Raw genomic sequence first — 18588 nt, forward strand, 5'->3', positions numbered from 1 at the left:
CATATGGGAGAGAATTTGGAATACGTAATCCTTAATTCAAGGTATTTAGTAAAAAATGGCATAATAGAAGTGCAGAAAGATGCTATTTGGGAGTATGGGGGAGGAAGATAATAAATACTGTCTTAGGTACTATTCTAGGAAATAATTGCTAAAACTTGATGAAATAGTAAAAAAAAAAAAAGGGACAAGACACTAATACTTCGTAAAACTGAAACATTAGGGAATTTTTATTCTAAATTGCTCACTTAAAAAATAGTAAGCTGGTCTGGCAAAAAAACTAAACATATAGAAAGTGAGGACTAAAAGCATGTAAAGATTATTTCAGTAGCAAGTTTACTTGTCTGAAGTGAAGTCGCCACATTTTACATAGTTTTGAATGTTTATGTGTTACAGTTTTGAACATTTAGAGGGTGCTACGTAAGGAAGAGATATTTGCCAGTTAGATTTGGTGATGTGCTTACCTTGTGACAAGAGAACCCTCTTGAACATGAGGTTAATAGTGAACGAAATAGGAAAAAAAAATCCTTGGGCTTAAAATTTGAAGAGGAGAGATAAACAGTAAATCCAGGCAAAATATATATGCCATATTGGATAGGATCTAGTGCTGTGGAGAAAAAAAAAAGGAAAGGGTGCCGGAAAGAGAGGAAAGAAGTTACAATTTTAAATAGGGTGATTAGTTAAGGTCCTCTGAAAAATTTGAGCAAAACCCATGAGTTTTAAAAGTCTTTACCAAACTTAGTGTATTTGTGTCCACACTTGATAGCCAAAGACCATGCTTATCCATAAGCATTCATACTGAAAGGGAAAGGTTAAGGCTGTAATGATTGAGCCTTAAGGTAATATATTCAGCTGTTTGGTGTATCTCATATTAAACTACTCACTGTGCTTTATGTTCGTGCTTTTTAAGTTTAGTTGTCTTTACTAGTCTTGCAGAAAGATACTGTTCTTCATAGGATGTTTAATTAATTTATTTTTTTGATTTCACAGTAAATAATACAGATTTAGATAGGACTACAGAATCAAAAGACTGACTTGGGAATAAAATTATACCAGAATATTTAGAGTGCGCTGAAAGTAATTTTTTTTTTTTTTTAAGTTTTCATTTATTTATTTTGAGAGCTGGGGAGGGGCAGAGAGGGAGGGAGCGAATCCCAAGCAGGCTTCACACTGCCAGTGTGGAGCCGGTTGTGGGGCTTGAACTCACGAACCGTGAGATCACGACCCAAGCTGAAATCTAGAGTTGGACACTTAACTGACTGAGCCACCCAGGCACCCCGCTAAAAGTAATTCTTATCTCTGTACTTTACATATATGTCTGGCTAAACAAGGAATTTAGGGTAAATATGTAAACATTAGTCACAAATTGAGAATTATTATGCTCTGTCTCCCAAAAATAAATAAATGTTAAAAAAAAACTTAAAAATATGAGATTTGGGAGCACCTGGGGGGGCTCAGTTGAACGTCTGACTCTTAATTTTGGCTCAGGTCATGATCCCAGGGTCATGGGATTGAGCCTCGAGTGGGACTCATTGCTCACTGGGCAAGGAGCCTGCTTAAGATTTTCTCTCTCCCTCTCCCCTGTTTGTGTGCTCGCAGTTTCTCTCTCTCTCAAAAAAGAAATGAGACTTTAACTTACTCTGTTAAACTGTTTTATGTTTCGAGACATTCAGGCTAGGTCTTTGGTAAACATAATAATAATAGGATCCTGAGAAAGGTGATACAGGTATTCATTCTTTTTAGTGTAGTTAGTGTGTGTTTTTCCCCTTACATCAAATTGGAATTTGTAGTGTTTTTGTTGTGCTGGTTGTTATAGACCTGCATTTCATTGTAAGTATCCAAGCTCTATAGAAGTGATTCAGCAAACATCGGAGCGTGCCTGGGTGGCTCAGTCAGTTGAGCACTGAACTTTTCATTTTGGCTCAGGTTGTGATCCCAGGGTTGTGGGATTGAACCCTGCGTTTGGCTCCGAGCTGTCAGCGCCTCCTCTCATTCCTTCTCCTCCTTTCTGTCAAAATAAATAAATAAACTGAAAAAAAAAAGAAAGTTATTAAGCAAAAACCAAATGCTGTGCTTAATTTTAACTTCTTAAAAAATTCTAAGGCACTTTACTTTTGCTTGATTCATTATGACCAGGCTCACTTAATTTTTATGGTTTTAAATTTGTTTTTGAGAGGTGGGGGGAGAGAGAGAGAGAGAGAGAGAGAGAGAGAGAGCGAGCAAGCAAGGGAGGGGCAGAGAGAGAGGGAGAAAGAGAATCCCAAGCAGGCTCATTGCCTAGTGTGGGAGCCAGAGATAGGGCTGGATCTCACGACGGTGAGATCATGATCTGAGCCAAAATTAAGAGTCAGACACTTAACCGACTGAGCCACCCAGGCGTCCCATGCTCACTTGATTATTTTAAGTTTCTTCTAACTCTTTGTCCCTTCTATTTTACTAAAAGAACAAATGATACTTTTTATTATGGATCATTTTTCTTTTGATATCCTATATTTTCTTGAAGAGCTTCTATTCTTTTAAATAGTCAGAGTTTTTTTTTTCCCCCAAAACTTTTTAAAGTGCCTGAAACTGGAGTTATTTTTTTCTTTCTCTCTGCTGTACCAACTTTGATATGGAAATCGCTTTCAACTTTGAAGCAAATGAGAAAAAGTCTTTCTTTCGTTCTCATTGTAAACCTTTTTTTTTTTTTTTCCTTTTGTCTCTTTTTAATGTCAGACTTGTTAAATATTAAGTTCTGGCGAGTGAGACCTTGTCCATTTAATTTGCTTTGCATACATAAGGGAGTTTAAGAATGGCAAAAAGAATTTCATATGTAATAAGTTGGTAATTCCTTGAGCAGCCTAATTATCACTAGTGTATCAAATTCTTAGATTTTTAAATTCATTTTACAGAGGAGTCTGCCGAAGAATCAATTGCTATCAGCATTGCACAAATGGAAAAACGTTTACTTCACGGCTTAATTCACGATGTTCTACCATATGTTGGTACTTCAGTAAAAACTATAGTATTAGCATACAGCTCTGCCGTTTCCAGCAAGATGGTATGTATAAATTGGCACTAGTTTGGGTATTAAGAAAAAGTAGCAGTGATCTACATTTGGTTTACTTATTTCTGAATTTAATTAAGGGGAGAAAAAGAAAAAACCACCCTTTTACCCAGGAGAGTGCTCTCCCATGGGTAGGCATACAGGGCTGACTTTCATGTTATTTCATGTCAGTTTTCATAGTATCTTTATATGTAGATAACTGTACACATTACAGGAAGGAAACCAAGACTAGGAGAGGTTAAATAATTTATTCAGTTTCACAGATACTAAGTGAGAAAGCCCAGTTTTATATGATTCTTTGTATGTAAGGCATGGTAAAATGGGCAAGTGAGATTAAATCACTGTTTTAAAAGTCTGCATCAGAATATCCTTGGGTATTCCTTAAATATAAATTTCCTGGGTCTAGTATTATGGGTACTAAAACAGATTCTTGAGAGTTTGAGCCCAGAATATATATTTGTAGTGCAGTATCCAAATAATTTTTACATGCACAAAAGCTTGGGAACTACTGGCTTATATTATTTATTAAAAGTTACGTCTTTTTCAATCTAACTAAAAGTCTGCAGATTTTCACAGTGATTTCCCCCTCTCCCCCCCCCCCACCCCCCCCATTAGGTTAGGCAAATTTTAGAACTTTGTCCTAACTTGGAACATCTGGATCTTACCCAGACTGACATTTCAGATTCTGCATTTGACAGGTGAGTTATTTTTAAATATTTCAGTATAAGGATTTCTACTTATGAATTAGTAGAATTGTTCTGTAGTTTCTTATTTTTATAATTGCAGTTTCATTGTGCTATTATTTGTTACTATCCAGATAGATCTCAGTCATGTATGGTTACAATTTGATAGCACCCTCCAGTTCTTTGCTTTTGTCCATGGGTTCCTGCTCATCCAAAACTTGAATCTGCATCATCCTTTTGTCTTTATAATCCTGTACTGTGTCTAGACCTTTGAGCCCTGCTGTACAGTCATGTAGATTGGCACTATACGTTTTTAAGAAGTTTCTATTTCATTTGGGCTCCCAGTGCCATTTGGCAAAGCTCCCGCTTACATTCTTCATACTCTGAAACTGTAACACTTTGGTCAAGCCATAGTCTTCACAGGTTTTATTTCCTTAGGTGCTATCACTTTCCTTCTTATTCTGCCTCACCCTTCTCTTTCCCACTGTAGCATTTGTATCAGCACCTCTCTGCCTGTTTCAGAGGGAGAGGTGTACCCTTCTCTGGCTATGGCTAGTTCTCTCTCAGATGCTAGAGCTTGTTTCTTCTGGATCTTCCTCCTCTAATTACTAGTTATTCTCTTTCTTTGGTGTGTGTACCGCCTTGCCTCCACTGGTTACTTTTCAGAAAAATAAGTGAAGTCTCTCCCTTCCATACCTTTCTACCCTTTCCTTACCCTTCTATTATGTTAGCAGTACTCTTAGTCCCTAATTACTCTTACTGTCTTTTCCTATCCTACCACGTAAAATGGTGCCTGGCAGTAGATGTTCAGTAAATATGTGATTGATTATATTAGATTTTAAATCTTTCTTCTAGTTTTCATCTACTTTTGAAGATTTTAACAATATCCACTAATAGTCTTGTTACTTCTTAATTATAGTTGGTCTTGGCTTGGTTGCTGCCAAAGTCTTCGGCATCTTGACCTGTCTGGATGTGAAAAAATCACAGATGTGGCTCTAGAGAAGATTTCTAGAGCCCTTGGAATTCTGACATCTCATCAGAGTGGCCTTTTGAAAACTTCTACGAGCAAAATTACTTCGACTCCATGGAAGAATAAAGACATTACCATGCAGTCCACCAAGCAGTATGCTTGTTTGCACGATTTAACTAACAAAGGCATCGGAGAAGACATGGATAACGAACACCCCTGGACTAAGCCTGTTTCTTCTGAAAATTTCCCTTCTCCGTATGTGTGGATGTTAGATGCTGAAGATTTGGCTGATATTGAAGATGCTGTAGAATGGAGACACAGAAATGTTGAAAGTCTCTGTGTAATGGAAACAGCATCCAACTTTAGTTGTTCCTCCTCTGCCTGTTACAGTCACGATATTGTGGGACTAAGGACTAGTGTCTGTTGGCAGCAGCATGGCGCTTCCCCGGCCTTTGCATATTGCGGTCATTCGTTTTGTTGTACAGGGACAGCTCTGAGAACTATGTCAGCGCTCCCAGAGTCTTCTGCATCGTGTAAAAAAGCATCAAGGACTAGACTGCTCAGAGGAAAAGACTTAATTTACTCTGGGAGTGAAAAATCTGACCAAGAGACTGGACGTGTACTTCTGTTTCTCAGTCTGTCCGGATGTTATCAGATCACAGATCATGGTCTCAGGTAAGTGACCTGTTGCAGAATATTAGGAAGTGGACATGTTCACATTCTCAAATGTGAGATAAAAATTGGAATCTAGGGGCTCCTGGGTGGCTCAGTTGGCTAAGAGTCTGACTGCAGCTCAGATCAAGAACTCACTGCTTGGGAGTTCGAGCCCCGTGTCAGGCTCGGTTGGCAGCTCGGAGTCTGGAGCCCGCTAAGGATTTCTGCGTCTCTCTCTCACTCTGCCCCTGCCCTGCTGGTTCCGTCTCTCTCTCTCAAAAATAAATAATCATTAAAAAAAATTGGAATCTAAGTCATTACTTTCAGCTGATTTACTTAAGCAAAAGAGTTCACCGGAGTCTGTCCTACTTCAGAGCATTGAAGCAATATAACCTGAGCTCGAAGTTTCATTTCAGTCAATTTAAATTCTTTGTGACATGTGGAAGACCACTGAGAGTTTAATCAGTGCTTAGCAAACGCCTACGCATTTTCTAAGGTGCCTTAGTGGATGTAAAGGTGAATAAGATAGTTTTCCCTCAAGGACTTGTAGCAAAGAAGAAGATAATGTATACCATATTCTGTTGCTGTGTGTTACTTGTGTCTACTCTTTAAAAACAGTTTTTTTTATGTTTATTTATTTATTTTGAGAGAGAGACAGAGTGACTAGGGGAGGGGCAGAGAGAGAGGAGAGAGAGAGAGAGAGAGAGAGAGAGAGAGAGAGAAACACCCCAGGTGGCCTCTGCACTGCCAGCACAGAACCCAGTGTGGGGTTGAACTCACAAAACCATGAGATAAAGACCTGAGCTGAAATCAAGGGTCAGATGCTTAATTGACTGAGCCACCAGGCACCCCTATTTGTGTCCACTGTTTAAGGCATTTCAAATGAAGATTCTGTGGGGATCAAAGTAGAGACAGAGACCTCTCATTCAATTGTAGTAAATGATCACAGAATGTAATGAAGAGGGTCACCTGGATGGCCCAGTAGAGCATCTGACTCTTTTTTTTTTTTTTTTTTTAATTTTTTTTTTTAACGTTTATTTATTTTTGAGACAGAGAGAGACAAAGCATGAACGGGGGAGGGTCAGAGAGAGGGAGATACAGAATCTGAAACAGGCTCCAGGCTCTGAGCTGTCAGCACAGAGCCCGACGCGGGGCTCGAACTCAACGGACCGCGAGATCATGACCTGAGCCCAAGTCAGCCGCTTAACCGACTGAGCCACCCAGGCGCCCCAAGCATCTGACTCTTGATTGCAGTGTTGTGAGTTCAAGCCCCATGTTGGGTATGGAGCCTACTTAAAAAAAAATTTTTTTTTAAATGAAGAGATGACATTGAGTTGAATCTTGAATAAAAATGAAGGATTTTAGTAGGTGGCAGTGGGAAAAGGTACCATTGCAAACAGTGGGGAGGACTTGAGCACACGGTAGTAGAACACTGTTGGAGCTGCTGTTAGGTTCTTTTGCTGTTATGGCTCTTCTCAGCCTTAATAATATGCAATAATTATTTTGTCTTTGATACAAACTTTTACAAATTGATTCTGTGTTTCTCTTTTACTCTATAATAGACTTGAATTTTATTAGGGCTCTTCAAAAAAATTTTTTTTTGGTGTTTATTTATTTTTGACAGAGAGAGACAGAGCATGAGCAGGGGAGGGGCAGAGAGAGAGGGAGGCACAGAATCTGAAAGCAGGTTCCAGGGTCTGAGCTGTCAGCACAGAGCGCAATGCGGGGCTCAAAGTCACAGACCGCGAGATCATGACCTGAGCTGAAGTTGGGTGCTGAACCAACTGAGCCACCCAGGCGCCCCTAGGGCTCTTTAATAATGGGGTGCTAGACAAACTAAACAATGAGTTCATCTAACGTAAAGCCTAATACTCCCTCTTTTCTCCTAAGTATGATCTTTAGCAGATTAAGTTGGACTCAATAGGGAATGTTTACAGGAGACTTGTATCCAGTTTGGTTGTAGTGAAGGATATGTATTGGGCAATAGTAGAATATAAGTCTATAGAAGTAGGTTGAGGGTATATAAATGGAAGGTAGAAAAGCAGAAAAATAGTATTTTTTGAGTTGCCTTCTATATTCTCTCTTTGTTCTTTAAGCAGTTAGGTCATTATAAAAAGGTATATACAGTGTGTATATATATATTATATATATATATATAATATATATATTTAAAGTTTGTTTATTTTGAGAGAGATTGAGTGGGGGAGAGGCAGAGAAAGCCGGGGACAGAGCATCTGAAGCAGGCTCCATGCTGACAGCAGAGAGCCCGATGTGGGGCTTGAACTCATGAACTGCAAGGTCATGAGCTGAGCCAAAGTTGGACACTTAACCAACTGAACCATCCAGGCACTCTTAAAAAGGTATATTTATTTCAGATATACCCCACATGGTTTAATAACTTATAAAAACGTTTGTAGTTAAAACTTTTATAAATAAAATCCTATTTTAAATCTACAGGAAAGTTAGCTGAAAGGGATCTTCGTAAAGGTTTTTGGGAAGAAAATAATTCTCTGCTAATTTATTGGCATTGATGCTAGAATTTGGCCTGCTAAAAATCTTTAAGGGGTACAGCATTACACTTATTCTTTCATTATTTGGGATTTTCTTTTCTCTTTTTAACTTAAAATGAGTCATGGTATTGTATTGGGGATTTTGAAAAATGTGGAATGTCTGTAGAAGTAATTTAATGCCATTATATACCCTTAAAGTTTTACAAAAAGCAAAGCACTGTTGAGTAGTATTGGAATCGAGTAGCCAGAGTTTAGTGGTTTTGATCTTTGAGCATGATCTACTTGTACTGCCTTCTTAAGTTCCAGAAGACCATGTGTGACAAGTTCCGTATTTTACTTTCTCTTTTTTTGTCAATAAAATCTTTAGCAGATTAAATTGATCTCTTTCTTCTTAGAGCAAAGAAGGGTGGAGGGGAGACATTCGTTAGCTCAGAGAGGTAGCTCTTCTCAGCACCTAGGTTCTATTACATGTTTTATAGGACCCACTTGGAGCTCTGTTAGGTTATTAAGTGTTCTTACACAAAGTGTTGGAGAAAATGCCAGTGAACCATGGTTCACTGACTTTTGGGACAGACAGACTTGGTGTAGGTTGATACTGGTTTTTTGATTTTTGTTTGTTTTTGATACTGTTTTTCCTCTGTATAACTGGCTTTGTCTAAAACACTTAAACTGAGGCTTATATAAGATGAATAGGTGACGCATGGTAGGTTTTCACTAAGTAGTAGCAGTTCTGCAGTAATTGTTACCTTTTTTTAATGTTTTATTTATTTATTTATTTTAATTTTTGAGAGAGGGTGTGAGCAGGGGAGGTGCAGAGAGAGGGAGACAGAGGATTGGAAGTGGCTCCTTGCCGACAGCAGAGAGCCCAATGCAGGGGCTCAAACTCACGAACCCATGAGATCATGACTTGAGCCAAAGTCAGAAGCTCAACCAACTGAGCCATCAAGGCACCCCTGATTAGTTTTGATATGAGCCTTTGGAAACTGATTACGTGTTTTCTCTTTTGCCCTTGAACAGGCCCTCTACTGTTCAGTAGAGCTTTGAACAGCATGGATTTGAACTGTGTGGGTCCACTTACACACAGGGTTTTGTTTTGTTTTATAAATATAGTACAGTGCTGTAAATGTATTTTCCCTTCCTTATGATTTTCTTTATAACATTTTATTTTTTCTAGCTTCCTTTATTGTAAGGATGCAGTATATAATACATATGTAACATGTAAAATGTGTGTTAATTGTTTATGATATGGGTAAGGCTTCCAGTCAAAAGTGAGCTATTAGTAGTTAAGTGTTTGGGAGTCAAAAGTTACACTCGGGGGCCACCTGGGTGGCTCAGTCGGTTGAGCGTCCGACTTTGGCTCAGGTCACGATCTCGCGGTCTGTGAGTTCGAGCCCCACGTCAGGCTCTGGGCTGATGGCTCAGAGCCTGGAGCCTGTTTCTGATTCTGTGTCTCCCTCTCTCTCTGCCCCTCCCCCGTTCATGCTCTGTCTCTCTCTGTCCCAAAAATAAATAAACGTTGAAAAAAAAATTAAAAAAAAAAAAGTTACACTCGGATTTTCTACTGTGTGAGGTGGGGATTGTTGGCATGCCTGACCTCCATGTTCTTTAAGGGTCAGTGTAGATTTGAATGTTACCAGACTTACTTATTTATTGATTTATTTAGAGAGCATGTGTGCACCAGTGGGGGAGGGGCAGAAAGAGAGGGAGAGAGAATCCCAAGCACGCTGTCAGCACAGAGCCCTACGTGGGACTCAATCTCACAAACTGAGATCATGATCTGAGCCGAAATCATGAGTTGGACACTTAACCGACCGAGCCACCCAGGGGCCCCTTACCAGATCTCTTTAATAATCAGATGGTCAGATATTTTATGATGAAGAATTTACCAAGCACAAAACCTAATACTTCCCTACCATTATAAAAGATACTTAATATGAGGTTATTACAAAAATCTTTCAGAAGTCCTGTACCAAGAATGTTTCCCCCTGAGGTAACTCCTGCCATTATGGTTGGGCTGCTGTGCATCATTCCATTAATTTTCTGTGTATTCAAACCCAAATGCATAGACTGTAGTTAAAGCAATAAAAAGCAAATGACAACCATATTCTCATTTTGTTCCTTTTTAAACTTTTTACTATATATATATTTTTTTTAATTTTTTTTTTTTTTTTACTGTTTATTTATTTTTGAGAGAGAGACAGCATGAGCAGGGGAGGGGCAGAGAGAGAGGGAGACACAGAGACACAGAATCTAAGCAAGCTCCAGGCTCCCAGCTGTCAGCATAGAGCCTGACGTGGGTCTTGAACTCACAAATTGTGAGATCGTGACCTGAGCCAAAGTTGGACGCTTAACCAACTGAGCCACCCAGGTGCCCATATTGTGTGTGTGTGTGTGTGTGTGTGTGTATATATATATATATATATATATATATATATATATATATATTTAAAATGTTTACTTATTTATTTTGAGAGAGAGCATGAGCAGAGGAAGAGCAGAGAGAGAGTGCGCGCAAGAGGGAGAATCCCAGACAGGTTCTGGCTTTGTCAGCCCAGCCTGGGGCTTGTTGCCCAAGCCCAGGGCTTGAACCTGTGTACTGTGAGAGCATGACCTGAGCCAAAATCAAGAGTCAGGCACTTAACCGATTGAGTCATCCAGGCTTCTTTATTGTGTTTTTTATATATGTATTCCTGATGTGGCTTTAGTTGTGTTTGAATGTAACTTGGTTTTAAAGTAAAAGGAATTTTTGGTTCAATTTAAAACCTAAAATTCATTTCCAATACCATTATCTTTTTCATTACTACTGTGCCATATTAAAACTTATTTGTGGCTCTGTTTAGTTACTTTTTCTCTTCCTTCCTCCCTTCCCTCCCTCTTTCTTCCTTCCCCTTCCTTCCTTCCTTCCTTCCTTCCTTCCTTCCTTCCTTCCTTCCTTCCTTCCTTCCTTTCTTTCTTTCTTTCTTTCTAATTTTTATTTAAGTAATGTTTACATCCAACATGAGGTTCAAATTCACAACCCTGAGAACAAGCCTGGTACCGCTCAGTTGAGTTTTCAACTCAACAGTTTTATTGTCCAAAGAATGAAATAAGACATATGACCATTTGTAATATTTCAGAACTGCGGTGATGTCTGAGGAAATGGCAGTTTTCCTGTGTTTCTTTCGTTTTGTTGGTATATTTTTAAATACGCCAGAATTTATTAAAAATTCTGCAGTTAAAAATCAATTTCAAAGGGAGTCAAAATTTTTGATGAATCTAATTAAGATGTTTCTTCTACTTGCTTTCAGTGAAAAAGGGTTTAGAAACTTTCTGGTAAGGTTTAGAAAATGCTAGAAAGGGGCATATTTCATCTAACAGAAGAATTATAGGGCTTTGTTTGAATACTAAAGAGTTTCCACCCCTACTTCCCTCCAAGGCAGGAAGTGAATTCCTAAGTGAAATTTGAAGAAAAGCATGAAAGTGATTTTTAGTTGTTATTTCATAGTGTGAGTTTGGCACTTATTATTAAATTTTGATACTATTAACCTTAGAAATAACAAATAAAAACTTTACTGCTATTGGGAATGGAAATAAATTGCATTTCTGCCTTATGGTTTTACAGGTAGTGGTGAGGAGTTTACATATGAGATATCCTTGAAATAAACACTTTGAGTTTGAATTTAAGGAAGAATTAATTTTGATAACGGGGAACCACATAGGAATATCTCATCTAATATCATTTAGACTGGTAGCTAACTGAAAAAGTCTGCAATCTGAGTGCAGATGACTTCTTTAGTTTCCTGAAGGAATCTTTCTAAATCATTTAGATATTTATTGAGCACCTACTAGATAACTTGCACTGTTCTAATTGCTACGGATCCAGAGTAAATAAGACACATTCCCAGCTTTCATAGAGTGTATAATTTAGTGGTAGAAATAGTCAGTAAACATGTAATATCAGACTGAATGTTCTGAAGAAAAGTAAAGTTAGTTTATAGAGTAGAGAATACAGAGAATGCTCCTTCGTATTTGATAGACAGGAAAGGCTTTGAAAAGAGCATTTTTTGAGTAGAGATTGGAATAAAGTTAGTACATTTTATGTGCACTTCTTGGGAAAAAGGCTAAGGAAATAAATGCAAATTTAAATTTTAAAAACAATTTTTGTATTCATTATGTTGGTTTAAAAATTATTTCAATTACATTAATAAGTACAATTGATGTCAGTAGGTTTGAGAACAGATATAACTCATGCACTCATACAACTTAATATATGGGAACAGAGGTGCTAATTGGGAGCTGTCAGGATATCCTGCGTTAGTCATTATGTTCTGTTCAGGGATGGGATAGCAATTAGTTCTGGCAAATTGGTTATATAGGGTTTGTGACAAGAGCATTGACTATAAAAATGTACATTGAAAAGTCAAGATTAAAAAAATTATTTTGAGAGAGAGAGAGTGCATGTGTATACAGGAGAGGGGCAGAGAGAGGGAGAGAGAGAATCCCAAGCACGTTCCATGCTGTTAGCCTGGAGCTCAATGCAGGTTGATCTCATGAACTGTGAGATCCTGACCTGAGCTGAAATCAGGATTTAGACACTTAACCAACTGAACTACTCAGGTGCTCCTGGTCTTACTTTTTTTGTTCAGTCAGATATTCTCTGTCATTTAATTGATGTATTTAGACCATTTACATTTAATATAATTATTGATACTGTTAAACTTATGCCTACCATCTTGCTCTTTGTTTTCCTCTTGTTTCATCTTTTCTTCTTGTTCTGTCTTATCCTGACGTCTTTTGGATTTATTAAGTACTTTTTAGCATCTTATTTCTCCTATTGGCTAGTACCTCATTTACTTAATATTTGCTCCAGGGATTGTATGCATTTTAAGAAAAAAATTATGGTAAAGTATATGTTCTATAGAGGTTACCATTTTAGCTATTCTTTTTTTTTTTTTTAAATGTTTATTTATTTTGAGAGAGAGCAAGAGAGAAAGAGCACACACAGGGGTGGGGCAGAGAGAGAGGGAGAGAGAGAATCCCAAGCAGACTCCATGCTGTCAGCGCGGAGCCCTATGCGGAGCTCAGTCTTGTGAACCATGAGATCATGACCTGAGCTGAAATCAAGAGTTGGATGCTTAACCGACTGAGCCACCCAGGTGTTCTACCATTTTAGCCATTCTTAAGTGTACATTTCAGCGGCATTAAGTACATTTGCAGTGTTGTGTAGCCTTCACCACTATCCAGTTCTAAAACTTTTTCAAGACTCAAAACAGAAACTCTATAACTATCAAGCAGTAACTCCTTGTTCTTCCTTCACAGCCTGTGGTAACTTCTATTTTACTTTCTGTCTCTGTGTATTTGCATCATTTCTATATCCTAGATACATCATATAAATGGAGTCATAACACTTGTCCTTTTGTGTCTGCCTGTTTCACTTAGCATAGTGTTTTCAAGGTTCATCCATGTGGTAGCATGTATCAGAACTTCATCCTTTTTATAGCTGAATAATACTCCAGTGTATTTATGCATCATTTTATTTATCGATTGATGTCATCGCTAGACACTTGGATCCTTTATACCTTTTAGCTGTTGCGAATAATGCTGTTGTAAAAATTGGCATACAGGTGTTTGAGTCCCTGTTTTCATTTCTTTAATTTCTTTCAGTAGTTTAAGTTTTCAGTGTTTAAGTCTTTTGCCTTTTCAATTAAAATCATAAGTATTTAAAATTTTTGATGGTATTGTAGATAGAATTTTCTTAGTTTCCTTTTCTGATTGCTCATTGCTAGTATATAAAAATATAATTGATTTTTGCATGTTGATTTTGTATCCTACTTTGCTGAATTTATTAGCTCTAACAGTTTATGAATTTTTTAGAGTTTTCTACATGTAAGATCTTTCTACAAAGATAATCTCACTACTCCCCTTCCAATCTGGGTGTCTTTTATTTATTTTTTTTCTTATCTAATTGCTCTGGCTAGAACATAAAGTGCTATGTTAAATGGCAGTGTCTTTGGTAATTAAAATGATAGACTTTATTTTCTTACACTTCTAGAGGCTAGCTTTCCAAATCAAGGTATTGGCCAAACTATACTCCCTCTAAAATGTCTAAGGAAGGATCCTTCCTTAACTCTTTCAGCTTCTGGTAGACCTGTGTTTTGATTGGCTAGTGGCAACGTAACTCCAGTCTCTGTCTATGTCTTCACATGGCATTTTCTGTTATGTCCAAATTTTCCTCTTACAAGGACGCCAGTCATATTGGATTAAGGTCCACCCCAGTGACCTGATCTTAACTTGATTAAATTTGCAAAACCCTTATTTCCAACCAAAGTCACACTTATAGATGCCAGGTGTTAGGACTTCAGCATATTTTTAGGGGGAGAGAGGTGATAACAATTTAATCCATAATACCAAGGTTTTTTTTGTTTTTGTTTTTTTTTTTGGTGGTGGTGGTGGTGGTAGTGGTAATACTGCTTTATTTAGGCTAATCTAGTTGTGTCTTCAAGTCCACTAATCATTTCTACAGTGTCTAATCACTGCTAATCTCAGTGTATTTTTATTTCTGAAATTGTATTTTTCATCTGTAGTACAGAAGTTTCATTTGGTATGTTCCCCTCCATATATATATGTATATACACACACATAAACATATAATAATATATGTAAATATACAAAAGCATACAAAGACATTAATATATGTGTTTTTTTGGTTCTTTTATGTTTGTATGGTTTTTAAATCCTTGAGCATATTTAAAATATAAAACTGTTTTAAAGTCATTGTCTATTAATCCCATCATTATCATTTATTGGTCTGTTTCTGTTGATTTCCTTCCTGATCTTTGAATGTTTAGTAGTTTTTGATTGGATACCAGATAATGTGAATTATACATTGTTGAATTCTGGATTTTGTTCTATTCCTCTAAAGATTACTATTTTGGAATCATTCCCTGGTCTGCATTGTTTCTATAACTTCTGTATATTTCTGTAACTTTTTGTTTTCTTATTGCATATATTGTCAATACTTTGTTTAAATATTTCTTTCCCCAGTTGAGGGCAGAACCTGTGTTTTATTCATCCTGCATTTTATGGGTTAGGCTTGTGCCTGATCATACTTGGATGTTGGTGGTAAAAAGCAGACTAGAGTGATCTCCCTAGAATGCATTTCTTATTACTTGTTATTACTCTTCTATCTAAACCTTTCAGTGAGTTCAGTTGCACTTTGGTTAAGTCTAAATTCTTGGCCTTTGCTTACCTCTGTAGTTTATATCTTATTTCTTAAATCTCTAAATTTTGATTTGGTCACATCCCCACCCCTGCCAAAAAAAATAAAAAAAGACAAGAAACAGACATCTCTCTCACACACACACACACACACACACACACACACACACACACACACACAGAGCCATCCTATCTTTAGCCATATGCATCTATTTTCTCTTCCTCCAAGGCACCATATTTCTTACATTTAGATATTTGTATTTGCTTTCTCTGTCTGTAACATACATTTATTGGCCAATTTCTGTTTTTTTCTATCACAGTTTAAATGTCCCTTCTTAAAGGAAACCTTTTTGGGTCCCTCTCCTTCCCCCATCAGTGCCCTTCTGTGTGTTCCTGGGAGACCGTACATCATATGGTATTATAATTGCATATTTATTTTTGACTTGTTTGATTTCCCATTAAGCTCAATGAGAGCCTCTCTTGACATCTTTTTTTTAAAATAATTTTTTTAATTACATTTTATTTATTTTTGATAGAGACAGAGCACAAGTGGGGGAGGGACAGAGAGAGAGGGAGATACAGAATCCGAAGCAGGCTCCAGGCTCCGAGCTCCAAGCTGTCAGAACAGAGCTGGACATGGGGCTCGAACTCACAAACTGCGAGATATGACCTGAGCCGAAGTCGGACGCTCAACCGACTGAGCCAGCCAGGCGCCCCTTGACATCTCTTTGAAGATAGACTGTTTCAGTTTTCAGAACTTTATATTGCACAGAAAATTAATGTTCTCAGTTTTGTTCCTGGTATTTTTTTTAGCTCTGCCATTGTCATTTTAGCTCACTCCTCATTTTATCCTATTTATATTAATGTTTTTATTCTAGGATATGCCATTAGGGTTTCATTTTTACTGACATGTAATTCACTTATCATTAAATTCATTCTTTTAAAGTGTACAAATCAGTGGTTTTAGTAGATTTACAAGGTTGGCAAGCATCAGCACTAATTCAGAAACATTTTCTTCATACCATAGGGAAATTATATACTGTTTAACAGTTATTCCCCTTTGCCCCCAGCCCCTAGCAACCTCCGATCTACTTTGTCTCTATGCCTATTCTGCCTGTTTTGGATATTTCATGTAAATAGATTCATACAGGGGCACCTGGGTGGCTCAGTTGAGCATCTGACTCTTGATTTCTGCTCAGGTCATGATCTCATGGTTTGTGGGTTAGAGCCCCATGTAGGGCTCTGCACTGACAGCACTGAGCCTGCTTGCAGTTCTTTCTCACCTTCACTCTCTGCTCCTCCCTGGCTCATGCTCTCTCTCTGTCTCTCTCTCAAAAGATATAAACATTAAAAAAATCGATTCGGGGTGCCTGGGTGTCTCAGTCAGTTGGGCGTCTGACTTTGGCTTAGGTCATGCTCTCACAGTTCGTGGGTTCAAGCACCACATCAGGCTCTGTGCTGACAGCTCAGAGCCTGGAGCCTGCTTTGGATTCTGTGTCTCTATCTCTCTGTCCCTCCCCTGATGGTGCTCTGTCTCTGTCTCTCAAAAATAAATAAACATGAAAAAAAAATGTTTTTAAGTAATAAAAAAATAGATTCATATGCTATGTGGCCTTTTGTGTCTGGCCTTTTTCACTTAGCATGATGTTTTCAGGGTTCATCCATTTGGTAGCATGTGTCAGTAGTTTATGGCTATATAATGTCTGTTTATCCATTCATTTTAATTAAAATTTGGGTTGCTTCCACTTATTGGCTATTATGAATGATGCTGCTGTGAACATTTCTTTGCAAGTTACCATGTGAACATATGTTTTCAGTTGTCTTGGGCATATGCCTAGGAGAAGTGTTGGGTCGTATGCTCTCTGAGGAACTGCCAAAACTAGTCCGTAATTTTCTTGATAATTTTCACTTGGTCTGTAGGAGAATGAAGATTATAGTTCCAAGATTTAGTACTTCTTTCTAAGAATTGAGTTACTGTTAAGTTCTTCTAAAGAAAAATTTCATAGACTTGTTTATTGAATGTCTTGAGGAAAAATGTAAGAAGTTTTTCTCAGGTAAATTACTGCTGCCTAAGTAGGAGGTTAGTTACCGTGTTTTATAGAAATTCTTGAATTTTGTCATTATCAAATTGGAAGATCTGTTAATAGTGGTCCAGTAGGCCATAGGAATATATAATTTTCATAGATTAATATATTCTAATTGTTGGATTGTTTCTCTTACAGGGTTTTGACTCTGGGAGGAGGGCTGCCTTATTTGGAGCACCTTAATCTCTCTGGTTGTCTTACTGTAACTGGTGCAGGCTTGCAGGATTTGGTCTCAGCATGTCCTTCTCTAAACGATGAATACTTTTACTACTGTGACAACATTAACGGTAATGCCTTTTAATAATGAGATAATTTTGAAGGAATAGATTTAAAAAATTTTAGCAGTTCTGATAATTCTTAGGGTTTGTATTTAATTTTCTAGATTTGTAATTACCAAACTGTTTTACTTCCAGTGGTAGTCCTTTACATTTGATAAAATTAAAAAATCACATGTTTTCATTAATTAGCTCCTATAAAGGTAAGTTTTTCTTGCAGATGGGTATTTCAAATATCTATCATGCCAGATTTTTGGAATATGTAGCAGTTTAATACATTCTTAAATGGTAAGTTGTAGAAATACTAAAATTCTTATAAAATTTTGGGAAACTCTTCTAGTGATGTAGCACTCGTTAACAATTTAGATGTATTGATGTTCTAGATACACTGTTTTCTTAGGGATGATCACTCAGTTTTCTTGTGGGACAACTTTAAAAAATGCAGTTGGAAAAGGAGGACTTTGGTAATGGGAACCTCTTGGGGATCCTGGCTCTGGTTCCAAATCAATCTCATGGAAGTTTGAGGTGGGGTTGCCATGTGATATTGAAGAGGCTGAGTTGCTTTAGACATGACTAAAATTCCTATAGTGTTATGGAGATTGATTCCTGAACCTACTTGTAACAGTCATTAGATAAATACCTATTTTGATTGTTTTGTTTTTTTTCTTAAACCTTCCCTACCCTGTGAGCCTGTTGAGTATGTTTTTTCAAGGTATTCGATGCCCTTTTGGGCTTTTGATAGTCACTAGGAGAGACTGAAGTTTCTAGAAGCATATAAAAAGCTCCTCCTCAATTATTAGTAAGCAGATCACCCCCTGTATTTATAACTGGAAAAATATTTGTATAGTTCAGATTCTGCTGTGCACCTTTTTACACCATAAACTGTTCCTTGAAAGCCTGTGTCATCTTAAGATGACAGGAATATCAGCTGAGTTTCTCTCAGGGAGAACAATTGACAGGAGCCAGGAAGACTGGAGGAATGGTCTCTTTAATGACATACTTGTAGGCAGAGAAGTTAGCAAATTGCTATTTCTGGGAGATTAGATTTTCCTTAAATACATATAAAGAGACAGGAGATTGAAGCTCTTTTATTTGTGGAATCACATTGGTCACGCAGGAGATGACTTCCCTTGTTCTTGAAGTAGCAACACTAAATAGGAGCATTTCTTTGC

At 37.5% G+C, this 18588-nt stretch overlaps 1 protein-coding gene across 2 annotated transcripts in view; it reads left to right on the plus strand.

The window, feature by feature from the left end:
- FBXL5 (F-box and leucine rich repeat protein 5) overlaps positions 1–18588 on the plus strand; it is a 47379-nt gene that overhangs the window by 22152 nt on the left and 6639 nt on the right. For both annotated transcript variants that reach the window (XM_023253293.2, XM_023253294.2), the window contains exons 7-10: positions 2889–3037; positions 3659–3741; positions 4646–5371; positions 17280–17428. In XM_023253293.2, the coding sequence (XP_023109061.1) occupies positions 2889–3037; positions 3659–3741; positions 4646–5371; positions 17280–17428 (1107 nt within the window). The remainder of the gene's footprint in view (positions 1–2888; positions 3038–3658; positions 3742–4645; positions 5372–17279; positions 17429–18588) is intronic.

Source organism: Felis catus, chromosome B1, assembly GCF_018350175.1.
Source record: "Felis catus isolate Fca126 chromosome B1, F.catus_Fca126_mat1.0, whole genome shotgun sequence".
In the NCBI taxonomy this organism is placed as follows: Eukaryota; Metazoa; Chordata; class Mammalia; order Carnivora; family Felidae; genus Felis; species Felis catus.